This window comes from Rhinopithecus roxellana, chromosome 20 (assembly GCF_007565055.1).
Source record: "Rhinopithecus roxellana isolate Shanxi Qingling chromosome 20, ASM756505v1, whole genome shotgun sequence".
Classification (NCBI taxonomy): Eukaryota; Metazoa; Chordata; class Mammalia; order Primates; family Cercopithecidae; genus Rhinopithecus; species Rhinopithecus roxellana.
Window position 1 is genome coordinate 7,397,329 of NC_044568.1, and position 14,434 is coordinate 7,411,762.

Genomic DNA, 14,434 nt, shown 5'->3' on the forward strand with positions numbered 1-14,434 from the left:
CAGGGAGAGGGGTGACAGGATGAGAACTCAGGTTGCTCGCTTGCCATCGTGGTCAGTCATGAATATAGCGTTCATTTATCACTTTTTAAAGCTTTTTTGGAGGGTAAAAGTAATAGTTACATGAAATAAAAATACAAATGGTACAAAAGGACTTAGAATGGAAATACGTTTCTCTCCCGACTGCAGCCTCCTGTTTTTTTTCCCAGAGACTGATGGCTGCTATCTGTCTCTTGCCAGGAGGGAAAAGGAGGCAAGGTTAGGGCAGGCAGAGGGCATGTGCATCCTCTAGAGAGAGCTTATGTCTATACAAGCAAATGTGTGTGTTCATTCATCGCTGTCTTAATTTTCTGTTGCTGCATAATAATGGTACCACCAGCTTCACAGCTTTAAACAACACCTATTTATTATCTCACAGTTTCTGTGGGTTGGGAGTCTGAACATAGCTTAGCCAGGTTCTCTGCTTTAGAGTCTCGTGAGGCTATAATCAAGTTGTGGGCTGGGGCTGCAGTTTCATCTGAGGCTCAACTGGGGAAGGGTCACTTCTAAGCTCATATGATATTGGTGACATTCAGGTCCTGGCAGGCTGTTGAACTGAGAGCCTCAGTTTCGTGCTGGCTTTTGGTTGTAGTTAACCCTGCATTCCTTCCCGTGTGCCCTTTGCAAAGCCATTAAGGCAGAGAGACTTGCAGTCTTCTGTAATATAATCACATCCATGAAATCCTCTATGTATCTCATCACCTTTACCATATTCTATGGGTTAGAAACAAGTAGCAGGTCCTGCCCACACTCGAGAAGACCAGATGACACAAAGACATGATTCAAAGTGGGGATCCTGGGGGCCATCTTAGGTTTGTCTGCAATGATCCTTGTGCCATCTCTCTCTTTCTTTTTGTTTTTTTTGAGACAAAGTCTCACTCTGTCACCCAGGCTGGAGTGCAGTGGCATGATCTCAGCTCACTGCAATCTCCGCCTCCTGGGTTCAAACGATTCTTCTGCCTCAGCCTCCTGAGTAGCTGGGATTACAGGTGCCTGCCACCACACCCAGCTAATTTTTGTATTTTTAGTAGAGACAGGGTTTCACCATGTTGACCAGGCTGGTCTTGATTGAACTCCTCACTCAAGTGATCCACCCACTTTGGCCTCCCAAAGTGCTGGGATTACAGGTGTGAACCATGCCCGGCCCCATCTCTCTTTAAAAAAACAAAACAAAACAAAACAAACAAACAAAAACATAAAAGGAAGCAGAGAACACATACACATCTGCATCTTACCTTGTTTACTTAACAACACATCTTGGAGGTCACTTCTTAGTGAAGGCTAGGTTGGGCAGAGCATTAGATTCTAGGCCAATGAGTTTGGACTTGACCCTGGAGACACTAGGAAGCCCATGAAGGACAGAGAGAGATGCCTTAACCCTGCCAGTCCTTCAGAAAGATCACCCTGTGCTTTTTGTATACCAAAACCTATTCAAAATACTTACCTATATTAACCCATTTCCTTATCACCACAACCCTGGGGGGAGGGAGATAGGCACTTTTATTACCCTCAGTTTGCAGATGAGGACATTGAGGTCCAGAGAGGTTATGTCACTTACTTAAGGTCACACAGCCAGGAAGTGGTAGTAGGGACTCTTACCCTTGTTTTACAGATGAGATTGAATTATCTCACGAAAACTCAGAAAGGTTAAACAACTTGCCTAAGTAACATAATACGGCTAATGAGTCGGGGAGCCTAACCTGTGTTGCTTTGGCCTGGTCACAGTTACAGAGGTGGCAAGCAGTGACCTAAACAGGATGAACAACCAAATACCTAGGCTGATGGCTCTTAAACATGGTGGGGTCAACTAAGGACAGCAACCAGGGTGGGCACTGGTCCCCCTCACCCCCGGCTGGTGCACTAACATATCCCTTTTCTCTACCAGTTCAGAATCTATAACGTGACCTACCTAAAACCCACCCTCCGCATCCCAGCCAGCACCCTGAAGTCTGGAATTTCCTACAGGGCACGGGTGAGGGCCTGGGCTCAGCACTATAACACCACCTGGAGTGAGTGGAGCCCCAGCACCAAGTGGTACAACTGTGAGTATCAAGAGGCCTTAGCAATGCTAATCTCCACTCTCTATTCTTCCCCTGTGGCCAGACACTTCCCCTGGCTGAGTCTCTGGGTTTTTATATCATAGGATGCCTCTAATGGCAAATAATGAAATTACCACCTGCCATGGTGTATCGGTCAGGTAGGTAGGCTAGGCTGCAGTAACAAACAAGCCCACAATTTCCATGGCTTAACACTATAGGAATATATTTCTTGCTCATGTAACAAGCTAATGTGAATGTTGCTGGTTTGTGGGTGGTTTCCCTACCTATAGAAATCTGGGGAGTGAGGTTCTGTCCATCTTGTGGTACCATCATTCTCCAGGACAAAGATTTTTAACTGTTTTTGTGTCCTGGTTCCATTTGGCAGCCTGGTGAAGCTTATGGACCTCATCTCAGAATATTTTTAAATACATAAAATCCCAGCCTGGGCAACATAGTGAGACCCCCATCTGTACAAAAAATTAGTCAGGCATGGTGGCATGCACCTGTAGTCCCAGGTACTGGGAAGGCTGAGGTGGGAGGTTCACTTGAGCCCAGGAGTTTGAGGCTTCCGTGAGCCGTGATCGTACCATTGTGCTCTCACCTAGGTGGACAGAGCAAGAGCCTATCTCTAAAAATAAATAAATACAATGAAATAAAATAAAATAAATAGAATTACAGAGGAAACTAACTGTATTGAAATGCAGTTATAAAATATTTAAACATATTTTTAATCTAGGGATATATGTGCTTCTTTATTAAGATATAAATAAGTTCTAGGGGTAGATCTCATAACTAGTATACTTTCAAAGTAGATAAGCATAAATAATACTTCATGATACTGAAATTGTGATGTGATATGAGAATAGCTGTGAGTTTTCCTGGGGACAGGATCACTGATGCTATCATTATTGGGGTCTCCTCCCTCCATTCATTTTTTAAATTTAAATTTAAATTTTATTTTTAAATTTTTTAAATAAATAGAGACAGGGTCTCACTATGTTGCCTAGGCTGCTCTTGACCTCCTGGACTCCAGTGATGCTCCCATCTTGGCTTCCCAAAGTGCTGGGATTGCAGGTGGGAGCCAGTGTTCCTGGCCCCTTCCTCCATCCTTAATGGAAGGAGATGCCAGCTGTCAGAGGTTAGGGGAAAATAAAGATGTAATTTCTTTCCCATCCAAGTTCTCAGAGCCCTGAATTCTACCTGCAGCCATGTTGGTCCACCAACCCCAAGTGAAGAATTCCTGCTCCAGGGCCCCACCATTCTGCATCCAGCCAGCAGAAGAGGCGTGATGGTGTGGAGAGCACATCTGCTTCTTGAAAGCAGGCGGCCCAGAAGTGGGCCACATCACTTCCTCTCAAATTCTATTTGAAAATGGTTACATGACTACACATAGCCACAAAGGAGGCTGGGAACTTTCTCACTTGAAATCTACATCCCAGAAACAACTCTTTTCAGTGAGGTATCCCACAAGTCTTCTGCAGTAGAAATATTGGTTATCTCACATAAAATGAAATCTTACAAATGGACCTACTGGGGTTTGTACAGCAGATATCTCTTCCCTTCTGCCATCCTTCACACAGTGGCATTTTATCCTTAGACTTGCCACCCATGCCCTCAGGTTGGCCGTTGCACACTGCCTTACATAAAGCAGGAAGGAAAGGAGAGGCTGCTACGAGAGAGTGTACCTTGTGCATCTCTCTTTTTTAATCGGGAAGCAAACATCTTTCTAGAAGCTTCCCTAGCAAAATTCCCCTTACTTCTCATTGGCTAGGACTGTTAGATTTACATGGTTACTGTTACTTGCTCATTGCAAGGAAGACTGGGAACTCCAATGCCTGGAAAAGGGAACGGGATAATTGTGATTGGCCCAAGCCTTAGGGTGGTCATGGCTCCCTGACAAGGGAGAGAGGAAAAAGCTGTTGAGTGAAGAAGACTGCTTCAGTTTCCCCATCTGTATAATGGGAGAAGTAAGGGCTGTTGTGAAAACTCAATGAAAGAAGATTCTTCAACGTGGTGGGTGCAGTGGCGGCTGGCAGTACCCCGACCCTGCCACCGCACAGCCCTCTTAGCATTGCTCATCCTACACTGTGGATATCAGTTGAGCCACGTGTCTCCCGCCCTGGGCTGTGAGCTCTGTAGGCAGGGTCTCCATGGCTGTATCTCCAGAGCCCAGCACAGAACCAGGTGCTTGGGAAAGTTTTGAATTGATTCTTGTCTGCCATTGGCCTGGGGAAGGGAATTAGCTTGTATGAAACAGATACGATGTGTAGGACCCTCATTAATTATTTCAGCAAATAGTTACTGAGTTCATCCTACATGGCTAGCCCTGTGCTAGACACTGGGGAATCAGCGATGAACAAAGCAGACAGAAATCCCTGCTCTTGTGGAGCTGACATTCTGCAGGGGAGAGACAAAAAGCAGACATATAAAGAAAGAAATCACACGGATCCGGATGACAGTGAGTGCTGGGAAGAAAATAAAAGCAGAGGAAGGGGCTGGAGCGATGGGAGGGCAACCGCAGGGAAGGTATCAGGGAAAACTTTTCAGAGAATGTGACGATGAAAGTGAACAAGGAGGAGTCAACCATGTTGAGATAAAGGCAGCTAACGGTGTGGACAGGCCACTCTGTTCTGAGTGTATTATCTATTGATTCATCCTGTAATCCTCGCAACAGCCCTGCACTGGTAAGTTCTGTCATTAGCCTCATAGTACAGATGAGGATGCTGAGGCACAGAGAAGGTAAGGGACTTGTCCTGTGTCACACAACACGAAGCCATCTGGCTTCTAGGTCGGTGCATTTGACTTCTGTGCTTCCGGAAAGAAAGAGAAGCAAGTTCAAGATCTGGAGGTGGCACTGAGCTTTGGAGGAGCAGGGGGCAATGAGGCGGCCGGTGTGACGAGGACTCAATGTGCAAGAGGGAGAGTGGGGGGAGATGAGGTGGAGGGGTTGTTGGCGCCCAGATCATGGAGGGTCTCAGAGGAGGGTCTTGACCCTGGGTCTCCAGTTCTGGGAAGTGGAGCCCAGGCTGTACCATGGCTGACTCCAGCTCATGGCTTCCCCTCCCAATTCCAGCCTACAGAGAGCCCTTCGAGCAGCGCCTCCTGCTGGGTGTCAGCGCCTCCTGCATTGTCATCCTGGCCTTCTGCCTGTTGTGCTATGTCAGCATCACCAAGTGAGTCCTGGGCCCAGTGCCGCTGAGCGGTCCCTCTGGAGTGCAGGGTGGCCGGGACTTGCCCCTCCAATCTGCCCCTTTGCAGTCTTCTCATTCAATAATACATATTTATTGAGCAGCTACTACACACCTTGAGAGTGGAGCTGAGAACAAGATCAACAAGGACCCCAGTTTTTTTTTTTTTTTTTTTTGAGATGGGGTCTCGCTCTGTTGCCCAGGCTGGTGCAGTGGCGCGATCTTGGCTAACAGCAACCTCTGCCTCCCGGGTTCAAGCGATTCTTCTGCCTCAGCCTCCTGAGTAGCTGGGATTACAGGTGCACACTACCATGGCTGGCTAATTTTTTGTATTTTTAGTAGAGACGGGGTTTCACCATGTTGGTCAGGCTGGTCTTGAACTCTTGACCTCGTGATCTGCCCGCCTCAGCCTCCCAAAGTGCTGGGATTACAGACCTGAGCCACTGCGCCTGGCCAGGACACCACATTTCTAAAACCAACATCTTAGTGGGGAGACAGAATACATATCAATGATGAACAGATGGTTTTCCATAGTGACCCACGCTCTGAATGCACTAGACCAGGTTGCAGGTCAGAGATCTTCTGGGGTGCTCTTTGCAAGGGGGACCAGGATAAGGCTCTCCAAGGAGGGAAAATGTGAGGGGGGCGCTGACTGGGGAGAATGAGCTGGCCAGGGACAAACAAGTTAGAGTCATCCCACGTCCCCTTACGACACTGGCTGCCTGGGCAATTGGGGGCATTTGGGGGTATGTGGTAGGAGCCAGAGGAATTTGCGACGATTGCCCTGATGGACTCAGGAGACCTGGGTTTGAATCCTGGCCTTGGAGCTTGGTAGCTGGTGGCTGACAAGTTGCTGAAACCCCTGAGCCTGGGGTTCCTGCTTTGCAGATTCAGAGTGATGGTGAGAACGTATTTCGTCAGCCAGAAGAGGCCGAATCACAGTAAAGGCTGAGGGAGGAGATGAGGGGCGAGTGACTGGTAGGTGGTGGAAGGAGCATTGTTTCCAGAGAGCTCTTGCCAGCCCTTGGAGTCGTGGTGTCTCAGAGCCTCAGTCCTCCCATGTCTGAAATGGGACTAGCAAGCTCAGCCTCACCAAGTCAGGATTAGAGGTGGCTGAGGATTATTCACATGATTGATGAAAGTGCCCGCTCTTGGCCTGGCACACACTAGGTAGGCAGGGAATGCAAATTCTCCTCCATATCTTGTCACTGATGCCTCCAGGCAACCTTGGGCTGATTGCCTTGCTCTGAGCCTCAGTTTCCCCATCACCTGTACCTCTTCCCACTCCCTATCACCATATCCCAGCATGCCAGCTTCTTTGCTGTTCTTTGTCTTTGGTTTCTTGTTTTGTTCTGTTTTTTAGACGGGGTCTCACTCTGTTACCCAGGCTGGAGTGCAGTGGCATGGTTATGGCTCACTGCAGCCTCCAATTCCTGGGCTAAAGTGATCCTCCCATTTCAACTTCCAGAGTAGCTGGGGCAACAGGCGTGTGCCACCAGGCCTGGCTAATTTCTTTATTTTATTTTCTTTATTTTCTTTTATTATTTTATTTTATTTTTTGAGATGGAGTCTCAAAGACCAAGCTGGAGTGCAGTGGTGTGATCTCGACTCACTGCAACCTCCGCCTCCTGGGTTCAAGCAATTATCCTGCCTTAGCCTCCTGAGTAGCTGGGATTACAGGCATGCGCCACCACACCCAGCTAATTTTTATATTTTTAGTAGAGATGGGGTTTCACCATTATGGCCAGGATAGTCTTGAATTCCTGACCTCAAGTAGTCCACCTGCCTCAGCCTCCCAAGGTGCTGGGATTATAGGCATGAACCACTGTGCCTGGCCAATTTTCTTACATTTTGTAGAGACTGGCTGTCACTTATGTAGCCCAGGCTGGTCTTGAACTTCTATCCCTTTATTCATGGCACTTATTGCCATGAATGATTAACCTCATATAAGCATTTCTTTCTTTCTTTCTTTCTTTTTTTCTTTGAGATGGAGTCTCACTCTGTCACCCAGGCTGTAGTGCAGTGGCGCGATCTCGGCTCACCACAACCTCTGCCTTCTGGGTTCAAGGGATTCTCCTCCCTCAGCCTCCTGAGTAGCTGGGATTACAGGTGCGTGCCACCATGCCTGGCTAAGTTTTGTATTTTTAGTAGAGACGGGGTTTCACCATGTTGGCCAGGCTGGTCTCGAATTTCAGGTGATCCACCTGCCTCGGCCTCCCAAAATGCTGGAATTACAGGCGTGAGCCACCATGCCTGGCCTCATATAAGCATTTCTGCCTCCATTGATCATCCATCTGTCCCTCTTGAAGGTCAGTTTCACCAAGGCAGGCATCTTTGTTTTGTTCACTGTTGTGGCCTCAGGGCTGGGCACAGTGAGTCAAACATAGAAGGTGCTCAGTAAATACGTGTTGACTGAAACCGTGGACAGAGGCTAATTCAGAATCGGTCTGAGGATCTTACCTCGCAGTGATGATGCACCATGGCCCCAGGCAGGCCAGGAGGAGAGAAGGGGTGTGTTTCTCCGTAGATCCCCCAGCTTCCCAGGCCATCCCAGGCCACTCCCTGGTCATTTACCCTCAGCTGCTCTGAAAAAGGGATTGTTGAGGGGAACCTAGAATCGTCTCTCTGCAGTTTGAGTCTTTCCTAATCCCCTGGGGTCTCGTTCCCACTGGGGACACAGGTGGCCTCATCAGGAACTCTGCTCTGGGTAACAGAATGCGGAAGTGTGAACCTGGCTCTGCCACCTACCAGCTGTCACTCCACCTTCTTGGGCCTTACTTTCCTCATCTGTAGAATAGGGTTAGCAATAGAATCCATGTCACCAGGTTAGAGTAAGGAGTCAGTGGTTTGAGCTCCAGAAACTAACCAGCCTGATCTCTGACGCCAAATAAGTATTGGTGATAACGAGCATTTTTATGGGAGGAGCATTCACCTGTCAGTAATTCAGAGATCAACACCTTTTCCTTTTGTTTTTCAGGATTAAGAAAGAATGGTGGGACCAGATTCCCAACCCAGCCCGCAGCCACCTCGTGGCTATAATAATCCAGGATGCTCAGGTAGGAGCGGGCGTGGGTGAGGATATGTGGGACTGCGTACAGGAAGAAATGTGGTTCAGAACACCTGGGCTGTTAAGGACATTCATTGGCTTCTGGAATGGCAAATGGACAGTCAGGAGGGTTGCAGGGGAGACAGAGGCAGAAGCCGAATGAGGTCATTAGGAGACCAGAGGCTTTCCCGCCCTTCCTCTTGGCAATCCCAGCCTGGGGTGGGCTCCTCTGGAGTTGGTTTCCTGTTTTTTTCCCTCCCCTTGGGAGAATGACCCTTGGGTCATCATCACTGTGTCATTCCCTGGGGAGGTGCCAGTACCAGGGCTAGAGGCCAGAAGGAGAGGAGGACCGAGAGGGTGACAGGCTTTCTGTGTCTTCCTCTTAAGCATAGGAAACTGCCCCCGCAGCACCAGCAAATCCCTTCCGGGTTCTCATTGGCCTGAAATGTATCCCACCCCTGAGCCAGGGGTGGAGTCAGCTTCCCCAAGGCGATGGTCCTGTGGGTGAGTGGGTAGGGTTTGCCTGAGCAAGATTAGACTTCTCTAGGAAGGAGAAACAGGGGATACAGGTCCTGTCTAGAAGAGAAGGTCTGAGGGACCTTGCTTTCCCAGGGACTCTGGAATCTAGTGGTGCTGGCTTTGATTCCTGACTCTGCCACTCACTGGCAGTGTGGACTTGAGCAAGTTGCTTAATTCTCTGAGCCTCAGTTTCCTCTTGTGGGTTATAACAGTGTTTACCTGGTAGGGCAGATATTGGAATTTATTGAGACAATACATATAAAGTGCATATTCCAGCCTCTTGCAAATACCAAGTGCCATTTATGTATCAGTTAGTGTTCGCTATGTAACAAATGACCCTGAAATGTAGAGGGTTACAACACCAACTTTATTTAGCTCATGCTTCTGCAGGCTGGCATTTGGGGCTCGGCTCAGCAGTGAGGGTGGCGGGGGAGGCTGGGCTGGGCTGGGCAGATCTGGACTGAGCTGGCCTCCCTCCGTGGCCTCCCTCCGTGTCTGATAGTTGGCTTTTTTTTTTTTTTTTCTTTTTCTGAGACGGAGTTTTGCAGTTATTGCCCAGGCAGGAGTGCAATGGCGTGATCTTGGCTCACCACAACCTCCGCCCCCCGGGTTCAAGCGATTCTGTTGCTTTGGCCTCCCAAGTAGCTGGGATTACAGGCATGCGCCACCACACCAGGCTAATTTTGTATTTTTAATAAAGACGGGATTTCTCCATGTTGGTCAGGCTGGTCTCGAACTCCTGATGTCAGGTGATCCACCCACCTCGGCCTCCCAAAGTGCTGGGATTACAGGCATGAGCCACTGCACCCAGCCTAGTTGGCTGACTTTTACCTGGGACAGTGCAGGTGCGTGAACCATGTGCCTCCCACCCTCCAGCAGGCCGGCCCAGGCTTGTTCACCAAGTGGCTCAGTTTTCAAGGGTGGGAAGTCCCAAGGCTTCTTGAGGCCCAGGCGCAGAACTGGCACGATGTCACTTCCATCACATTCTATGGGTCCAAGCAAGTCCCAGGGCCAGGGTAGATTCAAGGGATGGGAGGAGATTCAGAGCACTCCTCTGTGGCCACTTTTGCCATCGACCACAGTCCCTGTGAATATTAGGACAATGTCATTAATTCCCAGGAATCTGAGGCTCAGAAAGCGTAAGTGACCTGTTGGACTTCTGACCTGTGTGATGTCAAGGCTTGCACCCCTTCCTGAGCATTGCCGTACTGCGGGCCGGGCTGCAAGGCCACTCTGCTCTTTCATTGGCTGTCTCTGTATTTTAGGAGTCACAGTGGGAGAGGCGATCCCGAGGCCAGGAACCAGCCAAGTGCCCGTATGTATCTGAACTTAGGTCACAGCCTGCATGCATTGGGAAGGTGATAGAATTGGAGAGGCAAACCCCTAGCTCTATGTCTGCCTTCTCTTCCCCGGCATTCGGTGATTGCCCTGTGACATTAGGCTTCAAGGGACAGCAGGAGGAGGGGTGTTTTGGAAACGTGGAGTGCTGGCCAAGCCCCCTGAGTTTCACTGGTGTGTCAGGTACATGGTGAAGCCCCTTGGGAGTGCTGTTATAGTTAACACTCAGAGCAGACGTGCCTGTTGTTAAAATCCTGACCTAATTGTATACTTGTTGGCAAATAGCCACTATCCTGAACACTCCCCCACTTTTTTTTTTTTAATGTACAGGATCTCACTCTGTTGCCCAGGCTGGTGTGCAGTGGTGCAATCATAGCTCACCGCAGCTTCAAACTCCTGGGCTCAAGTGATCCTCCCACCTTAGCCTCCCGAGTAGCTGATACTACAGACGTACATTACCACGCCTGGCTATTTTAAAAGGTTTTTGCCTGTAATTCCAGCTACTCAGGAGGCTGAGGCATGAGAATCACTTGAACCCGGGAGGTGGAGGTTGCAGTGAGCGGAGATTGTGCCACTGCACTCCAGCCTGGGTGACAGAATGAGACTCTAGTCTCAAAAATAATAATAATAATAATAAAAGTTTTTGTAAAGACAAGCTCTCGCTGTGTTGCCCCGCCACTGTGGCCTCCTTAGCTTCTTCCCTGGGGCCTGCTGGACCTTTCCACACTCCGGAAACTAAAGGGGGTCCAGGATGCTTCTTCAACCCTAGGACCCTGCATCTTTTTTTTTTTTTTTTTTTTTTTGGGACACAGGATCTTGCTCTGTCCCTCAGGCTGGATGCAGTGATTCACTGCAGCCTCAAACTCCTGGGCTCAAGTGATTCTCTGGCCTCAGCCTCCTGAGTAGCTGGGACTAAAGTGATACACCAATATGCCTAGCTAATTTTTCATTTTTTAAAAAATTTTTGTAGAGATGTTTGAGACAGCCTGGGCTCTGTTGCCCAGGCTGTTCTCAAGCTCCTGAGCTCAAGCAATCCTCCCGCCTCAGCCTCCTAAAGTGCTGGGATTACAGGCGTGAGCCCCTGCACCCGGCTTCCATATCCAGTCTAATTGGTCATGGCTTGGGATATGGTGTTGCTTTTAATTATAATCATCCATAAAGACTTTTTCTTATTCAACAGATCTGAGCTTGTGTTTGGTGCCAGGACATGTGCTGGGTTCCTGAAATCCCAAAGACACAGGCCCTACCCTCATTTCCCATTCTAGCAATATAGACTGATCAATTACTGATTATAACATTAAAAGGCATATCTGCAGTAGATGGCCATCAGGACATGATGATCTCAGGCTGGGCTTTGAAGAATGAATATGAGTTTTTCAAGTATTGAAAGTGAACCCTGATCAAACTTTGCTTTTTCAGACACTGGAAGAATTGTCTCACCAAGCTCTTGCCCTGTTTTCTCGAGCACAACATGAAAAGGGATGAGGATCCCCACAAGGCTGTCAAAGATCTGCCTTTCCAGGGCTCTGGAAAATCATCATGGTGCCCGGTGGAGATCAGCAGGACAGTCCTCTGGCCAGAGAACATCAGCGTGGTGCGGTGCGTGGAGTTGTTTGAGGCTCCAGGGGAGTGTGAGGAGGAGGAGGGGGTAGAGGAAGACAAAGGGAGCTTCTGTGCATCACCTGAGAGCAACAGGGATGACTTCCAGGAGGGAAGGGAGGGTATTGTGGCCCGGCTGACAGAGAGCCTGTTCCTGGACCTGCTCGGAGGGGAGAAATGGGGGCTTTTGCCAGCAGGACATGGGGGAGTCGTGCCTTCTTCCAACTTTGGGAAGCACGAGTGCTCACATGCCCTGGGATGAGTTCCCAAGTGCAGGGCCCAAGGAGGTGCCTCCCTGGGGCAAGGAGCAGCCTCTCCACCAGGAGCCGAGTCCTCCTGCCCGCCCAACGCAGAGCCCAGACAACCTGACTTTCACAGAGATGCCCCTCGTTGTCTCAGGCAACCCTGCTTACCGCAGCTTCAGCAACTCCCTGAGCCAGTCCCCGCATCCCAGAGAGCTGGGTCCAGACCCGCTGCTGGCCAGACACCTGGAGGAAGTGGACCCTGAGATGCCCTGTGCCCCCCAGCTCTCTGAGCCAACCACTGTGGGCCCACCTGAGCCAGAAACCTGGGAGCAGATCCTCCGTCGGAATGTCCTCCGGCACGGGGCGGCTGCAGCCCCCGCCTCGGCCCCCACCAGTGGCTATAGGGAGTTTGTACATGCGGTGCAGCAGGGTGGCATCCAGGCCAGTGCGGTGGCGGGCTTGGGTCCCCCGGGAGAGGCTGGGTACAAGGCCTTCTCGAGCCTGCTTGCCAGCAGTGCCGTGTCCCCGGGGGAATGTGGATTTGGGGCTAGCAGTGGGGAAGACGGGTATAAGCCTTTCCAAGACCTCATTCCTGGCTGCCCCGGGGACCCTGCCCCAGTCCCTGTCCCCTTGTTCACCTTTGGACTGGACAGGGAGCCACCTCACAGCCCGCAGAGCTCACACCTCCCAAGCAGCTCCCCAGAGCACCTGGGTCTGGAACCAGGGGAAAAAGTAGAGGACATGCAGAAGCCCCCACTCCCCCTGGAGCAGGCCACAGACCCCCTTGGGGACAGCCTGGGCAGCGGCATCGTCTACTCAGCCCTCACCTGCCACCTGTGCGGCCACCTGAAGCAGTGTCATGGCCAGGAGGATGGTGGCCAGGCCCCTGTCGTGGCTAGTCCCTGCTGTGGCTGCTGCTGTGGAGACAGGTCCTCGCCCCCTACACCCCCCCTGAGGGCCCCAGACCCCTCTCTAGGTGGGGTTCCACTGGAGGCTAGCCTCTGTCCGGCCTCCCTGGCACCCTCGGGCATCTCCGAGAAGAGTAAATCCTCATTGTCCTTCCATCCTGCCCCTGGCAGTGCTCAGAGCTCCAGCCAGACTCCCCAGATCGTGAACTTTGTCTCCAGTGGGTCCCACATGCATGAGGGTCTCTTAGGTGCATGCCCTCTTGTTGCTGAGATCTGCAGATGAGGACTAGGGCTTATCCATGCCTGGGAAATGCCACCTCTTGGAAGGCAGCCAGGCTGGCAGATTTCCAAAAGACTTGAAGAAACGTGGTATGAAGGTGTTAGGTTCCACTGACATTGGCCTAACGCTGGGCTGCAGAGACTGGACTCCGCCCAGCATTGGGCTGGGCTCGCCACATCCAATGAGAGTAGAGGGCACTGGGTCGCTGTGCCCCACGGCAGGCCCCTGCAGGAAAACTGAGGTCCTTGGCACCTCGACTTGTGAACAAGTTGTTGGCTGCTCCATCCACAACTTCTGCAGCAGACTGTCCCTGTTGTACCTGCCCAGGGCATGTTTTGCCCGCCAAATCACCATGGCCCACGTAGAGGCCCACCTGCCTCTGTCTCACTGAACTAGAAGCTGAGCCTAGAAACTAACACAGCCATCAAGGGAATGACTTGGGCGGCCTTGGGAAATTGATGAGAAATTGCAGTTCAGGGAGGGTGGTCATTGCCTAGAGGTGCACTTTCATTCAACAGAGCTTCCTTAGGTTGCTGGAGGCAGCATCCCGGCTGTCAAGGGGTGTTCAGTTAACGGGAGCAGCAGAGGACATGAAAAATTGCTATGACTAGAGCAGGGACAATTTGCTGCCAACCACCCATGCACAGCTGTATGGCTGGGGGCTCCTCATATGCATGGGACCCCCAGAATAAATATGCTCAGCTACCCTGTGGGCCGAGCGATCCAGGCAGCAGGCATAAGGCACAAGTTACCCTGCACGTTGGCCCAGACCTCAGGTGCTAGGGAAGGTGGGGACCTTGGCTTGAGTAATGCTCATCTGTGTGTTTTAAAGATAGTTTCATCACCTGTTGTCTGTGTTTGCTGAGGAGAGTGGAACAGAAGGGGTGGAGTTTTGTATAAATAAAGTTTCTTTGTCTCTTTATTTTGTATGTATTAACCAAACATACTGCCAGACACTGCTGTGGGTGTCGTGTCTCTAATAACTCCTGGAGTTCACCCATCCAGAGGAACCAGGATGCAGGGGGTTAAGAAACTTGCCATCTGTGTTTGGGTTCCCCAGACAAGGATTCAAATAGTTGATTTAGGAAGTAATCCCAGGAAACCCTGCTAAGGTAGTGGGAAACTGAGGCAGGGAAGGGCACGAACCAAGCAAGTGTTACCTGAAAGGAGTCCAGATGCAGACCCCAAAAGAGGGTTCTTGGGTCTCACACAAGAAAGAATTCAGGGCAAGTCCAT

The 14,434-nt window shown here is 50.4% G+C and overlaps 1 protein-coding gene across 1 annotated transcript in view; it reads left to right on the plus strand.

Moving 5' to 3' along the window:
• Positions 1 to 14,120, plus strand: part of IL4R (interleukin 4 receptor) — a 52,310-nt gene extending 38,190 nt beyond the window's left edge. The window contains 7 exon segments of the mRNA XM_030924609.1: positions 1,922 to 2,078; positions 5,149 to 5,248; positions 8,241 to 8,319; positions 10,094 to 10,143; positions 11,586 to 11,940; positions 11,942 to 13,135; positions 13,137 to 14,120. Coding sequence (XP_030780469.1) covers positions 1,922 to 2,078; positions 5,149 to 5,248; positions 8,241 to 8,319; positions 10,094 to 10,143; positions 11,586 to 11,940; positions 11,942 to 13,135; positions 13,137 to 13,166 — 1,965 coding nt within the window. The 3' untranslated portion in view covers positions 13,167 to 14,120.
• The last annotated feature ends 314 nt before the right edge of the window (positions 14,121 to 14,434 follow it).